This window comes from Myotis daubentonii, chromosome 11, assembly GCF_963259705.1.
Source record: "Myotis daubentonii chromosome 11, mMyoDau2.1, whole genome shotgun sequence".
Lineage (NCBI taxonomy): Eukaryota > Metazoa > Chordata > Mammalia > Chiroptera > Vespertilionidae > Myotis > Myotis daubentonii.
Window position 1 is genome coordinate 24,795,703 of NC_081850.1, and position 18,421 is coordinate 24,814,123.

Consider the following 18,421-nt stretch of genomic DNA (forward strand, 5'->3'; position numbering starts at 1 on the left):
TGTAGCACTTTGTGATGGACTTCTAATAGGACTTCTAATTTAATTTCTTAAGTCTTATTTTCTTTTCTACATATCTTAAACAGATCACTGATAAGTTATAAATTTGGCTCAATGCAACAGCTGTTTAGAACTTACTGTGTATCACTACAGTGGTCTGGGGAGTAAATGGAAAGTCTAGGATTAGACAATTTCTTTAAGACGTTTGACTGAGAATTAAAAGAAAATGAGGCCAAGGCTAGACCAAGGAAAATATTTTTAAGTCTGAATTTTTTTATAGATTGAGAGGAAGGGAGCTAATAAATAGAAAAGGGAAAATGGCAGGAGAGAAGCAATAACTAATTGATAGAGCAGAGTTTGAGAGAAGAGCTGAATAGATCAGAGCACAGGCATAAGGATTATTGTTAAAAGTGGGGAAGGAGAGAAAATCATGAAAATCCACAGTGTCCCGCTTTTACCTGCCTACTGCTCAGTCTCAGGGTCCCCCTGGCACCAACCAGCATTTTCTGTAAGTAGCCTGGTTCCCATTGTCACGGTGGCAAGCTGTAGGGCTACTTTATTTTATTTGGGAAGACATTATGTATGCATGTAACACATTTTCCCAGCATGGAGCAATTTTACATTCTTGGACCTTTGAGTGATTAAATCTGTTACTTCATGATTACCTCGCCATCTTCCAAGGTCTCCCGCTGCATTTTTGATGCTTATGGATTAAGCATATGGCCGAAGCCATGGAAGAACTCTTGTGTCAGGCATCTCAGTGTGCTCTCCTAGTGATAATGTCATCCCCACAGGTATCAGCACGATGGATCTGAGACACTTCAGGATGACATACTCTTGGAGGTCACAGACGGCACCAATTCAGTAGAATTTGTTCTGCACATTGAGGTGGGTAGAACGTTTCCTTCCTGGTTCATATAGAAGTACAGCATCTGGTTTGGAAGCCTGCTTGGAGTTCATGGTACAATTTTAAACAGAGACTCCAAAGAAGAGAATGGCTGCCTTCATCTGTGAATGTCTCAGGACAGGCAATAGAGGGCAAAGTTGTGTTGGTGAAATGGGCACACTGTTTCTCTCTTCAGTCCATTTAAACATACAACTGCTCTGACCTCCTTATACTTAACTTGAAAAGCAATTGCTTTTACATATAAATTATTTCTAATATTGTTGAGCTGTAACCCTCAACCTGCATCTGGGCAGGTTAGACCAGTATCAGTAGGGTTTTCTCTGTAGTGGGGAAGAAGCTGTGTCTGTTTATGTGTGGTGCCCCTTTGTGAATTCGCCTGCAGTCTGTTTGAAAGGCTTATTTCCCCCCTTTTGACAAATGAAGAAAAATGTGCACATAAAGGTTGAGTACATGCCCAAAGGCCTGATGGGAACCCCCAAGTTTCACTGTTGAGTGACCACCCAAGTCCTTAAGCATAACTCATAGGATTTGCAGGCATTTATAGTTAGTGACAAAGGAAGGTTTTCAAAAAGACTCATCATGGTCCTGGAAGAGTCACTGAATATCCTTACTACGCTATATCCTACTTCTGTTTGAATTTTGTCAGATCTTTGTGATATGAAATTATTTGTGATAATAATGTGTTTGTACGATGTTTTACAGTTAATAATTAAGAATGATTACATCCATCTAGTGTTTTAAGAAGTAGACAGGGAAGGAATCCTCTCCATTTTATGGTGAAGGAATGCAGGTCCAAGAAGGTTCAATGACTTGCCCAAAGTCATTATCTTGACTGTGTACACCTGGGCTGACATTGTCTGGTACTTGGGCCAGTGTTCCTTCCTCCTCACCGCTGCCTCGATTGTAACTTACCATGTGATTATAATTTTCATGTTGCTAACCTTTCCAGTCACCATGCAGAACCCCTCCTTCCATTTTCCCACTTAATCCTCCTAAGGGCCTTGGGGTCTAGATGAAGAGCAGCATGTTATTTCAGTTTCAATAAGTAAAGTTAGTTTTTATTGGCAGACTTTTATATATAGAAAACTTTTCTGAGTTACCTTTTTTTTCCTGAAAAGCAAATTTTAAGGAAAAATAATCCAATCCAACCTATTTTCTATTGATGACCATCTTCTTATTGATGACAGTGAGCAGTACATTTGGGGAAAAACAATGTGTTTATTGTTTCTTTTTAGACAAAAGGGCATGACCTTTGAAAGCCAGTCAGATGCACAAGCAATTTTTGGCATATGATTGTTTCTTTATCTAGGAGGAATGTTTTAATTCTGTTGCCTTTGGACTTTATTATTCATTTGAAGCAGAGGCTATTTTGTGAACTGCAAGATGGTCATCATGAATGTATTAGTGAGATTCATTAATCAAGTCAAGAAAAATAATACAGAGGGTCTTTAATGAATCCACTCAGAGGATTTGAACAAAGATATTGTTTCCTCATAAGCCAATAGAAAATAGAATATTGCATACATGTTTTTACCTGTGATTAAATAAACAAGGCTACGTTTCTATCACCCCATCCCTCTATCCATTAAAGGAGAGTGTCAACACAGTTTCATGTATACTTCTTGTAGAGTTGCACAGTTGTTTAACTAGCAGGATAATCAGTGCAAATATACATGGTTACAATAATTTATTCCATAAATATTTAATTAGTGTCTTCTCTTTGCCAGGTCCTATGCTAGATGCTTGGGATATGATGATGAACAAGACAAACAAAGCTTACAGGCAAGGGATGAAGGCAGACATTAAAAAGATTATTGCTGACATAATTAATTATTTAAAATACTAGAGGCCAGGTGCACAAAAATTTGTGCACTCGTGGGGGGGGGGGGGTCCCTCAGCCTGGCCTATGCCCTCTCACAGTCTGGGACCCCTCGGGGGATGACTGCCTGCTGGCTTAGGCCCTCTCCCCAGGGGATTGGGCCTAAGCTGGCAGTCAGACATCCCTCTGGCAGCCCGGGAGCCCTTGGGGGATGTCCACTTGCTAGCGGGGAGCAGGCCTAAGCTGCAGTTGGATATCCTTAGTGCTGCTGAGGAGGCAGAAGAGGCTCCCACCACCACTGCTGTACTGGCAGCTGTCAGCCTGGCTTGTGGCTGAGCAGAGCTCCCCCTGTGGGAGTGCACTGACCACCAGGGGGCAGCTCCTGCATTGAGCATCTGCCCCCTGGTGGTCAGTGTGTGTCATAGTGACCAGTCATTGCCAGTCGTTCTGCTGTTAGGGTCAATTTGCATATTACCCTTTTATTATATAGGATGCATGTGTTCTACAAATAAATGGGGTGTGAAAAGAGTGTAAATAATAGAAGTTCCTAAATGAGTCTGAGTCCTCATGAAAGTTTTCCCTGTGAAATTCACATGTAATCTAGGGGAGGAGGTAGCCAAGCAGAGAGCTGGGGGCAGAGCATACCAAGCCAAGAGGCAGAGAGCAGATGCAGAGATGGTGCAAAGACCTGAGATGTGAGGAATGCAGTGTTTTGGGGTGAAATGGAGTGGAGTGGCAAAGGCACCCCATAGCATGAGATGAGGTCAATGACATCCCAGGAGCAGCACTTGGAAGAAACCATGGAAGGTTCTCCCAGGGCAGGGACTTGATGGGAGCCAGATTATAAAAGATCCCATTGGCTGAAGCATGGGGGAAGGAAATGCAGGGTTGAGCGTATTCACGGGGCCGGACTTGATAAATAAACATGCAGCATACACCAAGCTGCCCTTGTGAGCTCAGAGGAGGAATGCCCTTCATTCCCGTTTAGAAGACGTGCTTTTTCCAATTTCCCCATCATCTTTTTAAAATCTGAGAGCCAGTGTGAGCCCATGTGGCTTTTCTTTCCCTTCTACTTGGAGTTTTATTTTCATGACTGGGAGAGAAAAACGTTTTGTCAAGCTGAAACCTGGCATTGATTTGATGGTTATGGAGTTTCAGATTTAACTGAAAATGTTTGACGTGCAGCTGCTGCTTATTGTAAGTCCACAGAAACTTCCTGGGTGGCAGGAAGTCAGGGTAGAAGAAAGCTTTGTAATCACCAAGTAATTTGAAGTATAAATAACTTTGATGTGGGAAATGTAAATGCATCAGGCCGTGAGGACCAGACTTCCTCTAGAATACGCGTGAGTTTAATGAAGGAGGACAGGGGCTTTGGTGAAGGATGCTTTATATCACATTTATATTTTGTCTGCCTGCAAACAAATGGGATATTTGAGTTCCAAACCATAACTGCACTCTCCCATTCCTACCTCAAATGTCTCTCAGGTGGGTCGTTTCTTGCACGATGGTTCATGTGGGGAAAGTTAAAAGATACAAACTGCTTGGCCTAATTCCATGGCTATTGTTTCATGTGCCTGGAAGATTGAAAATGCCTGTCATTCTGACTATGAGCTATGGGTTACCAGTTGGGCCATTTGTCACTGCTTTCTTTCTCTTGAAAACATGCATTTTTTTTTTCCTACTTAGGTGCTCCCCGTCAATGATGAGCCACCCATCCTGAAACCTGACCTCAACCCTCAGATGCATTGCTCAGAGGGCGACGAGGTGGTCATCACCTCTGAATACATTTTTGCTACCGATGCGGACAGTGATGACTTGAAACTGATGTTTGTGATTTCTCGAGAACCTCAGCACGGCGTGGTGAGGAAAGGGGGAGTCACAGTGGATCAGTTCTCTCAGGGAGATGTCCTCTCAGGGGCCGTGACCTACAAGCACATGGGTAAGTGACAGTGTTGTGACTAGTTTGAGAGAAGGAATGTCAGTAACATGACAGAGTCTTAACCCCACTCCTCACTATGGGTCCCAGGGATCTAACAGCCTTACTGCGTCCATGAAAAGGAAGCAGCAGCAGCCTGTATCCCGTTGTTCAGTGAGCTCAGCATCCTTAGAAGTATTTCTGATCTCGGTAATAGAATGCAGTTCAGAGTAGAAAAAGAGCAAGTGTTGTTGTTGCTCTGTTCATGATGCTCACACAGAGACCGTCCGTTCACTCTGGGCTTGTCCTCACCCCGTTTTGGACAACGTCTTTCTTTGACCATCACAGTTTCTGGGTTCATGAATCATAACATCATAACAGAAATGTTATTAATTGTCAAAGTTTTACTGACCACTGTCTCTAGCTGCTAAGAAGTAACTGGCCTGCCTTTTGAGTTTCTGAGAAGCGAAGATGAAGTCTTAGGATTTGTGTAACTTGTCCGCAGTCACAACAGTGAGGGACACAGATGAGAGATGCAGCAAACACTTATCGATCAGCATCATCTTACATTTCTGACATCACATTATATCATTACCCAGGTGGCATGCGTTCCCAGGTAAAATATTCAAATAAATGTAATATTAATTTGCCATCTGACATCTGCAAGGCACAGTACTAGGCACTGTGGGCTACAAAGGAGTATAATCCAGACCCTCTTGTGAATAAATTTTCCTTTAAATGAGTAGACAAACGCACTCCCATGCAAAAGTGACAGGAAGTGACAGATGCATCTGTACTTCATCACCCCTTGCACATCCTCAGAATTCCGGATTGAGGGCAATGCCTCAGCAATGACACTGTATGCTTCCTCTAACATCCTTCCATTGCCTCTGTTACCATTTCATGTTTATCACCCGTATGCCTCTCTCGCCTGTACATTCCATGGGGAGAGTACAATTGGATATGTAGGCCAAGTGACTGGTAGTGGAAATAAGAGGCATCAGAATTCAAATCATTTTCTTATTTGAAGAGATATATAGAGAGAATGCAGGCAGTGAGGGGGTAGGGAACTCAAGGAGGGAGGATTGAGATAGCTAAGAATTAATTTGGAAATGGGGGGAAACATTTGGAAATAACATTTTTATGTGTACTTTGGAAAACAATGATTTATTAGGATACCAATAGTCTCATGTTAATTAGTTAGTATGGCACATTTTATTTACTCCTAGACAATTTTTTTCTTTAAATGATATCTCCTTATATTTTCACCTGCGTTTAGTCTTAGATAAGGTTTATTTAGTTATTTCCTTTTCTCAGGGAGCATCGTCCAGATGTTTGATGTCTTTCAATGTCTCTCAAAAGTTCATAACTAGGTATTTCTTTTTTATTTCCCCAGTCGATCACAAATAGACTGGCAGAGAGGGACCCAAAGACCAGCGATTGTCATTTACAACATAATTTTAACATCTTTGGCAGGCTCATGCGTGAGATGAATGTGTCTTCTCTTCCAGTGCCCTGTTCCAGGTGCTAAACACCAGGGATACGTGCCTATAAATCTCTTCTAGTGTGATAGCCATGTAAGGGAGTGTAACTATTTTTTTTCATAAGACCTAGTAGGACATTGGGGCAAATTATTTCATGGATTTTTTTGCTATGTTATTACGTTAGCAGAAATACTATATTCAAAAGGTATTTTCTTTTTTGAGTGTTACGTTTTCTTATAACGAAACGTTCACTCAATTACTCAATTGGTAAATATTAGCGCTGTGCTAAGATCTGTATAAAAAAAAACGACAGTATTGTAAGATCTAGTTTCAGTGGCCTAACTCTTGTCTACATACAGTGATTATAAAGGCCACCTGAGAATGATTTTGTCACCATTATTTTATTTGCTTTCTATGATTATGAAAATAATACATTCTTACTGCAGAAAACTTGGAAAGTATCATGAAGTTTTAGAAAAACTTATCTATCACCTTATTTATCTATCAAAGTTGAATAATTCAGAATTACAGTATTTTATTTTCTAATCACAATTTTTAACATAGTTGCAATTTATTGTATGTCCAGTTTTATAGATTACCTTTTTCATTAAAACATCTCTAAAATGTTTATTAAATGTTATAAAGTTACTATAAACATAAGCTTAATAAATATTTTGATATAAAATGCATTATTAATTTGCTATTCTCCCATTATTAAACATGAAGTCATTCAAAATTGTCCTCACTATGATTAAGAGTTTTAAGGATTAATCATGTCCTTAGACTCTATTTTATTTCACGGTAAAGAATTCCTCCACTTGTGTTGTAGTTCTGGTTTAATGCTCAGGCTACTTTTCCAGCTCTTTTTGACATGTTTGCTATACTTCCATTATATTGAAATTACAGTTACTGAATGTACTACACTTGACTTTCTCTGGCATGTGTGCCCTCCCCTCAGCCAGTACTCTCATCTTCTTCACCCTTGGTGCTTTGTACAGAATCAGACTGAGATATATGTATTTTCTAGATAATAGGTAAAAATTGGCTCAATAGTGGCAATTTCATATCATTCCATTTCATAGATGCACACATCTGTGATATTTTAAGTAAATTTGCATCTCTTTTTCTATAGATTGTGTCAGTGCCTGACACATGGTAGGTCTTGTGACATTGGACATTCTTTTGAAATGTCTTTTGACATTTTCAAAATGTCTTTGTTTCTCTGCTGAAGCACCCAGAACACTAATTGTCACATAGTAGACATTAAATAGTCAATATATATTTATTGAGTGAATGATGAATAAATATATTTTAAGCCAATTTATCTTTAAGTATATTAAAGGATGATAGGCCTCTTTTTTTTCTTTTCTTTAAAGCAAAGGTGGAGATTTATTGAAGAACAAGTACAGACTCCCACATGGGGAGAGGGAAAGAGTCCCACAGAATCGACTCCCATGTCAGGAGGGGGAAAGGGTCCCCAGCCTCTTATTTTTTACTTTTCCTAAGGTTGAAGGCTGGTTGTTTGATTCTATTTTAATTTTTAAAAAAATCTATTGATATATTTTTAGAGAGAAAGGAAAGGGAGGGAGAGAGATAGAGAGAGAAACATCAATTTGTTATTCCACGTATTTATGCATTCATTGGTTGATTCTTGTACGTGCCCTGACTGGGGATCGAACCAACAACCTTCGCATATTGGGATGACGCTCTAACCAACGGACCTTCCCAGCCAGAGCTGGTTGTTGAATTCTAATTTTCTCAACTTCAACTCTGTTTTTCCTTAAAACTGGTTTCTTGTCCTTTAATCATTTAGTTGCTCAATAATATAATTTCTCCATTATTCTAGTGTTGCTTTTCTTAAAATAGCGAGAATAATGCCAAGCATAATATTCTATAGATGTGACCAATGTGTCTTGTGAAACAGCGATGCCGTCCCTGATCTTTTGTGCTCTAGTTCTCATTAAAACTTCAAACCTAATTGCTTCCCTTCTGGCACTTTCAAAGCCATGCATGAGAATTACCAAAAGCACATCTGGTGAACGTTTCTGTCCCGTGGATGCTGAACACTACTACCTCAGTGCTGTTAGTTAGTAACCCGAGTGGATTGTCCTGTTCGCCGATAAATGATCTAATCTTCCCTCTTCCCCTCACTGCCTAGGTTGGAGGCATTTTGAAACTCATAGGTGTAAACCCCAAAGAGTAATAAGAAAATGAAAACAAATCTCACTTCTTTTCCAGGTGTTGTTCTTATTTTGATAACATCGTGGCGATTTTATAATGAGGAAAATGCCAAAAACAAATGACAAGAATGTGGATTATCTTTGTGTTTCACCTATCCGTGTTCTTCTATTTCTTGGAACTACTATGTGGTTGATGGTTGTTCATTTATGGTGGTTAATGCAAGTGGGCAGACAATTACCACAGGGACAAGGATGCCTTCTGCTCTTCCTGATGTGGTCTAAACAATTACGAGGGGAGAATGAAACCATCACTAGTCTAGTTTTGTGTCTGTTCCTTGATCATTTGTGAACTGTCAGGCCCTCGTTAGCCCCTTTTGCCCCTCCATATGGTGAGAGATGTCTGGCAGGGATCTCACCAAAGGCAACAGATGGGCAAGCATTTTTGCATTATTTTCACGACTCTATTTGATTTCATAGTGATAAAATGGAATTTTGCATTTTAGCCACATACTTTTTTTTTTCTTGACACCCTGCGCTCATAGAAGGGGTTTGGGTAGAATACCTTGGTATTCTATATTTTTAAAAAGTCAGGTTTCAGCTACAGTTGTGTCTTCCAGGTGGCGAGATTGGCCTGATGCCTTGTTATGACACCATTACATTAGTGGTTTCGGATGAAGAAGCAGGCCCTTTTGTGAATGGCTGTTGCTACAATGGACCTCATCCATCTGTTCCTCTTCATGCGTCCTTTCCAGTGTATGATCTCAACATCACAGTGCATCCAGTGGACAACCAACCACCTTCACTCACAATAGGTGACAGTGGTTTTCTGTCAAAGTCCTATTATCTCACCTAGTCCCATGCCCATGTTCAGTGAAATAATGCACATACAGTCAAAATGGAAAACCACCATACAGAATTGCCTCCAGTAATTGCTTTAATACAAATTTGTGGAAAATCCCAAATCTGTAAAAGATTACGGGGCAAAATCATTTATTTAAAAATTTAGATAATTCTGAATGGAGAGAGCATGCAAATGTGTGTGTGTGTGTGGGGGGGGAGGGTGGGGGGGTGTTGGGTTGAGGACAACATTGGAATCCTAAATTATTCTGGTTTTATTTCATGTGGGAAAATACTATTTGCCTTCTGGAGAGAGTGAGAGTAATTTATTTTACCCATAATAATTTCTATCAGAACAGAATGAGTATACCAGAGAGACCATTTATATATATTTAACCTTATTTGCTTTTTAGAAAGTCATCTCTTCATAAGCATTATGTATATGTTCTGTCTCTGAGAAAAAAAAATACAAACATATGTATGAATGTTATTGTAATTTGCAAACCATCTCCCAAGCAATGTTCTGGAAAGAAAGCATTGTCCCTGCAGAATAATTAAGCACCAGGCATGAAAAAAACGTTGGTTATGAGCAATTCATAATAGCTTGCAGGCAATTAACGCTCTGACAAACAGAGGTAACAACTGATCTTGAAGAGTACATAAACCACATTTAGTGCCTTATCATTAAAACAGTTTGGCAATTCTTATTTTCATTTGTCACTTCTATAGAGACACAAGGGAAATCAGAGTTCCTTGAGAATGACTGAAGGGCTAAACTGGAGCATTTAGCATTTCTGCTGTCTTTCCATTATTGTCTGGCTTGCTAGTACAAGAAAAAAATATAATTCCGTAAGTCAAATTAAATTCCACCCATTACCCCTGAATATTTTCACTGTAAGGAAAATTAGGCTGAAGAAAATGAACATCTCCCATGGAAGTATATGTGAATTGGAATTTCAATCACTCCCTTTGTCCTCACTGTTCTGATGGGAGGATTGCACGCTAAGTCATAACTGTGCTATTATCTGCATGCAGGTACCATGTTCGTGGTAGATGAGGGTTTCTCAGCAGCCCTCACCATTAACCATTTGTTGGCCACTGACCCTGACACTGCAGCAGATGACTTGGAATTTGTTTTGACTTCTCCTCCCCAGTTTGGCTACCTTGAAAACACCCTCCCTTCGGTGGGTTTTGAAAAAAGCAATATGGGCATAAGTATAGGTAAGTCGGTTTCATGACCAGCAGTAACTCACCTATGTTTATGGGTCTTACCGGCCATCCTATGCTTGATAACTGGGTAAGGACTTCAAAAATGTTCAAAGCACCATATACATTTGAGGAATTATTACAGCTGATACTTTTGAATATTAGTATTTTTTTCATTTTAACGTTGAGATTTCCCATGCATGCAAGTTTACTTCAAAATAAATGGAAATGTCACTTATAAGAATGAATAATTTCTGGGGACCTAAGGTGCAGCATGGGCACTGTGGTTAACAATAGTGTGTTGTATATTTGAAAGTCACTTTGTGAATCTGCTTTACTCTTCTCACTGCCACGACCACAAAATGTTAATTATGCGAGATGAATGATGTGTTAACTAACCTTATTGTGGCAAACATTTCGCGATATATATATACATATATATCCTCACCTTAAACTTACACAATGTTATACGTCAATTTTATCTCAGTAAAGCTGCGGGGGTAGATTAATTGCATTAAAGTTTATACAATTTTCCTGTGACTTAATGCACAACATAGAGCATTTTTCTCTGATTTAAGACAGTGTCAAAATGCCAAAACAGCGGGTCAGCTCATTCTACTCAGTCCAACCAGTTGCTTGACATGGATGTCAAGCATGCAGATGATTGATTGACTTTGAAAGAGATGGTTCCTTTCTTTTTTTCTAATACTTTCTTTTATTTGATATTTTTAAAAATTGCACTTGATTAAACCCTCTGTTGGTAGAAAATTAATATGTAAATGAGAAATTGAGGCCCCCGGAGAGGAAGGGTAAGTCTGTAAAGGGTAGGTGGTTTCCAAGCCCACACTTTTAACTCAGCACCTCGCTTAGAAAACATTAGACGCCTTGCCTTTTCATCTGACAGCGATGGTGCAGGGAACTTCCTTAGTTTCTGGTAAAGGCAGAGAAATGGCCCCTTTTCAGTGACGCACGACAAGAACTGCTCACACAGAAGTGGTTTTAATCAAGAGAAGATTTCACTGACCTAAGTGTGTGAAGAATGGTCATGAAGTTATGGCTCTTCTGTTTTCCATGCAAATTTTACCCCTCCTGTAGGATTTATGGATATCCGTCTTTATGTCGACAGCTGATAGTCTTTGTCGCAGCCCCTGAGAGCTGATTCTTAGGTCAACTGCCATGATGTCTTGTTTGATTTGCTGAGAAATAGTCTGTTGGCTAAAGGATTAAGGCCTACTAGCTTGGGAAAAGGCTTTTCTTATTCACCAGCTTACTCTTGGTGTGCTCCAGCCTCGTTTCAGTGGGAAGACATGAAGGCTTTGCATGTTAACTATGTGCAGTCCAGGCACCTGAGGGTGGAACCAACGGCTGACCAGTTCACGGTGTATGTCACAGACGGGAAGCGCCGCTCCCTGGAGATACCGTTTTCTGTTATAATCCACCCCACCAATGATGAAGTTCCCGACTTTGTGGTGCAGAATATTACTGTAAGATCAGAATTTTCTGTTTCTCTTTTATCATTTTCTGATTTTATTTTCACCTTGTCTTGTTTACACAGGTTCAGGTGTACTTAACACATCCAGTTGATGAGGAGTGGGGAAGGAAAGTAACAAATGTCATGTAATGCAATCACTTAAAATAGTCTAATAATCATTATGCTAATGATAATAATTGCTAACATACAGCAAATGCACAGATGCAATTATAATTGCATGTATATAGGATAAATACTTTCTAGGTTGTAGGTACTATTCCATACTCCTTTACATGTGTTCATATCCTCACAATAGGCTTTTAGAGTGATGCTATTATTATTGCAATTTAGTAACTGAAAAAATGAGGCATAAAGAGGTTAACTAAGTGGTCCAAGATTATAGAGCTTGGAAGTAAGGGGTACATAGGGAATTTGCACCCAGTAGTCTGTCCACACCACACCCTCTTCAACAATGCTCATTGCAAGGACTCTTGACTCACAACTACAGGCATCTTATTTTATATAGTTCGATATATGAAATTAAAAATAATATTTGAACCATTCTTTTTATGCAGATTCTTTCTTTGTTCTTGTTTTGTTGTTAATCAATATTTTTCCAATGATTTTTTATCGATAGTGGAAGGGAGGGAGAGAGACAGAGAGAGAGAGAGAAACATCAATGTGAGATAGACACATTGATTGGTTGCCTCCTGCACACACCCCAACCAGGGCCTGGGATCAAGCTTGCAGCCGAGGTACATGCACTTGATTGGAATTGTACCCGGGACCCTTCAGTCCGCAGGCTGATGCTTTTTCCACTGAGCCAAACCAGCCAAGGCTCTATTTATGTAGTTTTAAAACTGTTTTTATATAATATCATTTGTTGGTTTTATTTAAAGATTCAGATACATAGCTAAAATGACCCATAATATCACCCTCAGATAACACCTGTTATTTTTTAAATAATAATAAAAAATAATGTTATTAAATAAGTCATAATGTTGATAAACATATAAGTGAAATATGAAATTCTCCCTTTTCAAGAGCTCTTACCCATAGTCACTCCCCATCAGTTGAAATTTTAGTAATTAATACCACCAAAAAATGTTTATGCACATGCCAGTATGTTTATGTGCAATTTTTCTACATGTTTTTACTTACAAATCAGGGACCTTATTATACCTACTACTCTCCACTTAAAAAAAACAACACTAATTATGTATGATGGAAAATTTTTTATATCAGCATAGAATTCTTTTTAAATACTTTAATTTTTTACATATGATGATTTAATCCACACAAATATATAGCCAATTCTGATTAAATGGATGAGCCCAGACTTTGATCCACATGAGGGAGAAACATCCATGGGCTGCCTCCAGTACACTCCTAAGCGCACAACCTAGGTACATGCCCTGACTGGGACTCAAATCCGCAACCTTTTGGTGTACAGGACGACACTCAAACCAGGTGAGCCAACTGGCCAGGCTCTACTGCATCTTAATGGTGTGTGAGAGCCAGTCCCCAGTGAGATTTAAGTGCCAGCTCCTGCCTTTCTCCTCCCGTTGGAACATGGGTTTCTCTGAAGCTCACCTATGTAATTATGAGACAGAAAAAACCTACAAATCATTTCCTCTACACCTACCTCTATTGTCTTGTATGTATGTAGGGTTTAGGGGTGAGGTTTCTGGAACAATGAGGCCACTGGACACTGTTCCATGCTCTTTTCTGAAGGTAACCATGTCTTTTCCCCGAGCACTCCGTAGAGAACCCATTGAAGACTAACAGATGTGGAGCCCCATGCGTTATTAGCAGAGCTGGCTTCAAGTGCCAGGTGATTTTTTAAAAAGTCATTTATTTTGCTTTCTTGTCAAAAAGTTTATTTTGTAGACAGCCAGGTTTCCATCAAGTTGTGTGCAACCTGAAAAAAAGCTGGGGTTTTAGTTTAAGTTGTTATAATCCATTTCTAAATCTACTAGTGAGTATCTGTATTTTGTGTTTATTGATCTAAACCTTTTATTTATCATCTCAATAAACAATTAAATGGGCACCAAAAAAAATCCCACATTTTTTTTTATTATAATGTCCCAATCATCTTGTGCACTGATTTCCCATTTTGCCACATTGTGAGTCTGGGAATCCCAAGCTCTCTGAAGAAGGGTAATTAGAACATATGTTTAGATTGCTTTATTCAATTTCTTGGAGGAAAGAACAAGTTAGATCAAAGATGATTTCATAATTATATCAGTGTGCATTAAATTGTGATGCCATCTTCATCCTTAATAAGTAGGGCCAGACTTTTTTTAAAAAAGGCATAATTTTAGCTCACGTATCAGATATGGCAAGTAATTCTTCTTTATGCAAATTCAGTGAAAAGTGGTTGCAGGAAGACTGTCTTTAAAGTCAATAAGAGAGCCCTAACCAGTTTGGCTCAGTGGATAGAGCATCGGCCTGCGGGCTGAAGGGTCCCAGGTTTGATTCTGGTCAAGGGTCTGTACCTTGGTTGCGGGCACATCCCCAGTAGGGGATGTGCAGGAGGCAGCTGATCGATGTTTCTCTCTCATCGATGTTTCTAACTCTCTTCTTCTTCCTTCCTCTCTGTAAAAAAATCAATAAAATATATTTTAAAAAAATATGAGAGGCTGAAAAAAAGGGCATTTTCACAAATCTAAACCATGTACATCTTAAGGCTAAAATGCCTGCTCAGCCATAATGACATTCCTCATCTCCTCTTCCCTTTTGCACTTCCTGTTCATCCATATTTAATAGCACTAGACATTTCCTTCCTGGCATTATAATTATTGATGGACAGGCCTTCACAGTTCCATCTAACATTGACTCGTTAGAATATGTATAGTCCCCACAAAATATAGCGCAGTGACATGGCAGATTTCTGATAAGCAATGTTAAATTGATATACACTTTTTAATTAGATCTTGCTGCATTTCAAAAAATAAAACAAATATTTCTTTATTTTTACTGTAAGCGAAGACCAAGACAGGTAAGTACAGCTAGTCAAGTTGTAAATGAAATAAAAACATCCAGTTTGTACTTACAGGAGTAGGAAGCCTGATGTGGGGTGTGAGAGTGGAGGAAGGTAGTTCAGGAAAAGTAGAGGTGTGAGGGTGGGGGAGAAATGAAGGGTCCGGATTACAAATCACACCATGATGCATCCAGAAGGACCCTTCTCAATTATTGTTGGTTTTAATAGAAATACAGAAGTTTTTGCAGTAATGATAAAAATTTAAAAACACCAAAAAAGATACCCCTAGTGCGTCTAGCAGGTATTTGTGCCATTTCTAAAACAGAAACATAAAAATTGTAAAAGGAACGGGGTCCAGCAGGTTAAAATGACAGCTAACATCTGAAGGTCTGTCTACACTCAGTTTTACAAGTGAACTTCTCTGTAACTTTCAGAAAGCAAGATCTTTTGGTTGCTTTTTTCCGAACTTTAGGATGATGAAATTTTATTTGTACACAGAGACACACACTCAGAATTTTTTGTCCATCATAGAAATGAATAAATTGCTTTGGAATCTTCAGCAAAAAAAATGGGAGAGAGATTAATCGATTTGTTGTCATCTTCTCAGGTTATGTTAAAACAGAGATATTTAGGACTCATGACATACAAATCTCATGGACTTTTCTGACTTGCCGTTCAGGTGTGTGAAGGTCAGATGAAAGAGCTGGATTCTTCCGCCATCCATGCAGCCGACCTGGATGTGCCCGAGGACCCCTTGCTCTTCAGCATCACTCAGAGACCTCGCCACGGCCTCCTCATCCACGCGGTGCTCAGCAAAGACTTTCCTCAGCATAAGCAGCCAGCCAACCCCGGCCGGATGCATGAACTTGTTTACAACTTTTCCATGGAGCTTCTCAAGAACGGTATATCACGTTCCACTTGGATTTGCTTGTTACTGACTTAATAATTTAACCCAGAAAGGACAAAAAATTAATCGGAGGAATAAGAAGTAAAAGAATGGCATTTACCTACTTTATTCATTTATCTTTCAAGGGTTTTCTCTGGGCTCTGGATTAATGTAGGGCATAAGATCCAGCTAAAGATAGTGGGCAATTGAAAAGGAAATAATATGTTTTCATTCACTTTTAGAGCAGCAGTAAAGATGATATATGTGATTTTGCGTATTTTAGTGCAAGCTTTTAACGTCATAATAAAAATTCCTTTTTAAAACTATTGAGATCATGGCACTAAACTTGAAGAGATTCATCTGCCAAAAGTTCCACATTTTAACCATATATATAATAATTCATTATTCTCTGAGGAGACAATTTCCTCTTTAAGGAAATGATGCATTGGAATAGTAGTCTGAATTATATTTTTAATTAGGTGTTTAAAAACATCGATCAGAACCCATTTTCTATATGTAAAAATACTTTAAATCTTCGAGAAAAGTGTGTGAGTCTAGATTCACTGCCTACTCACTCTCCTTCCTGTCTTCACTATTCTGTTCCCCAGCCTGAGGGTCCTTCCCCTCCTTCTCCGGCTGCCAAAACTGTGCCTTCAGAACCAGTTTCCTACTGGCCTCCTCCTTGGACCGACCCAGGCCCTCCGAACTATTACTTTTCTATGCCCATTTTAGCACTTGATCAACATTTCCTACTGTCTTTTCATTTTTCCTCTCCCCAACTAGAGTATAGGCCAGTGATGGTGAACCTTTTGAGCTTGGCGTGTCAACATTTTGAAAAACCCTAACTTAACGCTGGTGCCGTGTCACATATAGAAATTTTTTGACATTTGCAACCATAGTAAAACAAAGACGTACATTTTTGATATTTATTTTATATATTTAAATGCCATTTAACAAAGAAAAATCAACCAAAAAAATGAGTTCACGTGTCACCTCTGACACGCGTGTCATAGGTTCGCCATCACTGGGTGTAGGCTCTCTGCCCCAAGACTTATTTTGCAATAGTTGTACAATGTCATCTCATGTTTGAATTTGGAAAGCTAATTCATATATTTCTCAGTTTTTATCAACTTCAAAGATAAATTCTGGAGCTTAAATGATTTTACCAATTAAAACCATGTGTAACAAATAATACAAGATATTGTTACAATATTCTTTCTAAATTTACAGCAGAGGAAAAAGGAATAATAATTCAAATTTTACTCTTAAAAAAGTTTTTAAAAAATAACACTCATTGATTACTGTTAGGGTAAATAATTATATATTTACTGTATAAAGTTTGCACTATATAACCATTTTAAATAAAAAATAAAAATTGTTCCTATAAATTAATATTTTGATGATATTCTCAGGGATTAGATTTTCACCTCTTTTTTTATTTTTGGTTCATTTATGACTACTTTCTTTTTTTTTTAACTTTAGTGCAGTCTCACACACATTTCCTGACCCTAAACATATAGAACTTATAAAACTGCTAGCATTGCCCCAGCCAGTGTGACTCAGTTGGTTGTCAACCCATGCACCCAGAGGTCACCCATTTGATTCAAGGTCAGGACACAGGCTTGATCCCCAGTAGGGGGCACGCAGGAGGCAATGAATTGATGTTTCTTTCATTGATGTTTCTCTCCCTCTCCCTCTTCTTTTCCCTCTCTCTCTCTATAAAAAAATAATCAATTTAAAACATATTAAAAAAAACTGCTATCAGATTATACAATCTGTTTATGATTATTTTAAGCATCTTTTTTACTTTTAAAATATTCATTGAAAACATGGTTTGTGTTAACTACAGTTTTTCATTCTATAGACATACTGCACTGTGATTTTATACAAACTGTCTTTTAAAATATGCAAATAACTTAATTTCTTGATATTACAAGTTACATATCAATAATCATATTTTACATATATTTATATAACATAAATCTTGGTGTGCATCTCAGTATTTCTTTTTCATAAATTTTTATAAGATTACTTGGTAACAAAAGGTGAGCATTTATAATATTTGTATGGGAAAATGGTCATTGCCACCATATGCATAAGCATGCCTATTTCCTAGTCAATAATGAATATTATTTTTTTAAAAACTTTGCATATTTATTAGTCAATAATAGTTTCTCATTGTTATCTTGATTTGAAAAATTCTTAGATGAGTAAAATTGAACCTATTTTTATTTTTATTGACCATATATGTTTCACCTTTTGTTAATTACCTGATAATGCCATTTGCCCACTTTTTCATAGATTCAGATTGATGTTTAAGAGATAATTAAATATTAATGTTTTATTTTTGTCACATATTATGAATAAGATTTTTCATATTTCATTTGCCTTATAACTTACGTTTTAAAGTACAGAAATAAAAAATTGTGAGTCCTCGAAAATTGTTCTTTCTCAAGACTGTTTTGGCTTTCTGTGTCTCACATTATGAATAAGATTTTTCATAATTCCATATGAATTATTTTGTTTTTTTATTTGAGGTGGGGATTTAAGTATAATTTTCCCCAAGTAATGAACTAATTTTCTATTTCATTTGAGCACCTTGACACCTTTGTTCTCATGTAGTTTATCAAATACTATACCATTTTCTCACTGATTTTAAATAGGCCTTTATCAATTACTAAAGTATTTAAATAGGAATTTTTAGATGAGCTAAGAGGATATTCTTACTGCACAAAA

The 18,421-nt window shown here is 38.1% G+C and overlaps 1 protein-coding gene across 1 annotated transcript in view; it reads left to right on the plus strand.

Annotated features, from left to right (window-relative positions):
• The window catches only part of FREM1 (FRAS1 related extracellular matrix 1), a 125,527-nt gene that overhangs the window by 43,327 nt on the left and 63,779 nt on the right, over window positions 1–18,421 (plus strand). The window contains exons 14-19 of the mRNA XM_059656635.1: window positions 792–885; window positions 4,410–4,662; window positions 8,920–9,114; window positions 10,175–10,360; window positions 11,633–11,829; window positions 15,479–15,701. Of these exons, the coding sequence (XP_059512618.1) occupies window positions 792–885; window positions 4,410–4,662; window positions 8,920–9,114; window positions 10,175–10,360; window positions 11,633–11,829; window positions 15,479–15,701 (1,148 nt within the window). The remainder of the gene's footprint in view (window positions 1–791; window positions 886–4,409; window positions 4,663–8,919; window positions 9,115–10,174; window positions 10,361–11,632; window positions 11,830–15,478; window positions 15,702–18,421) is intronic.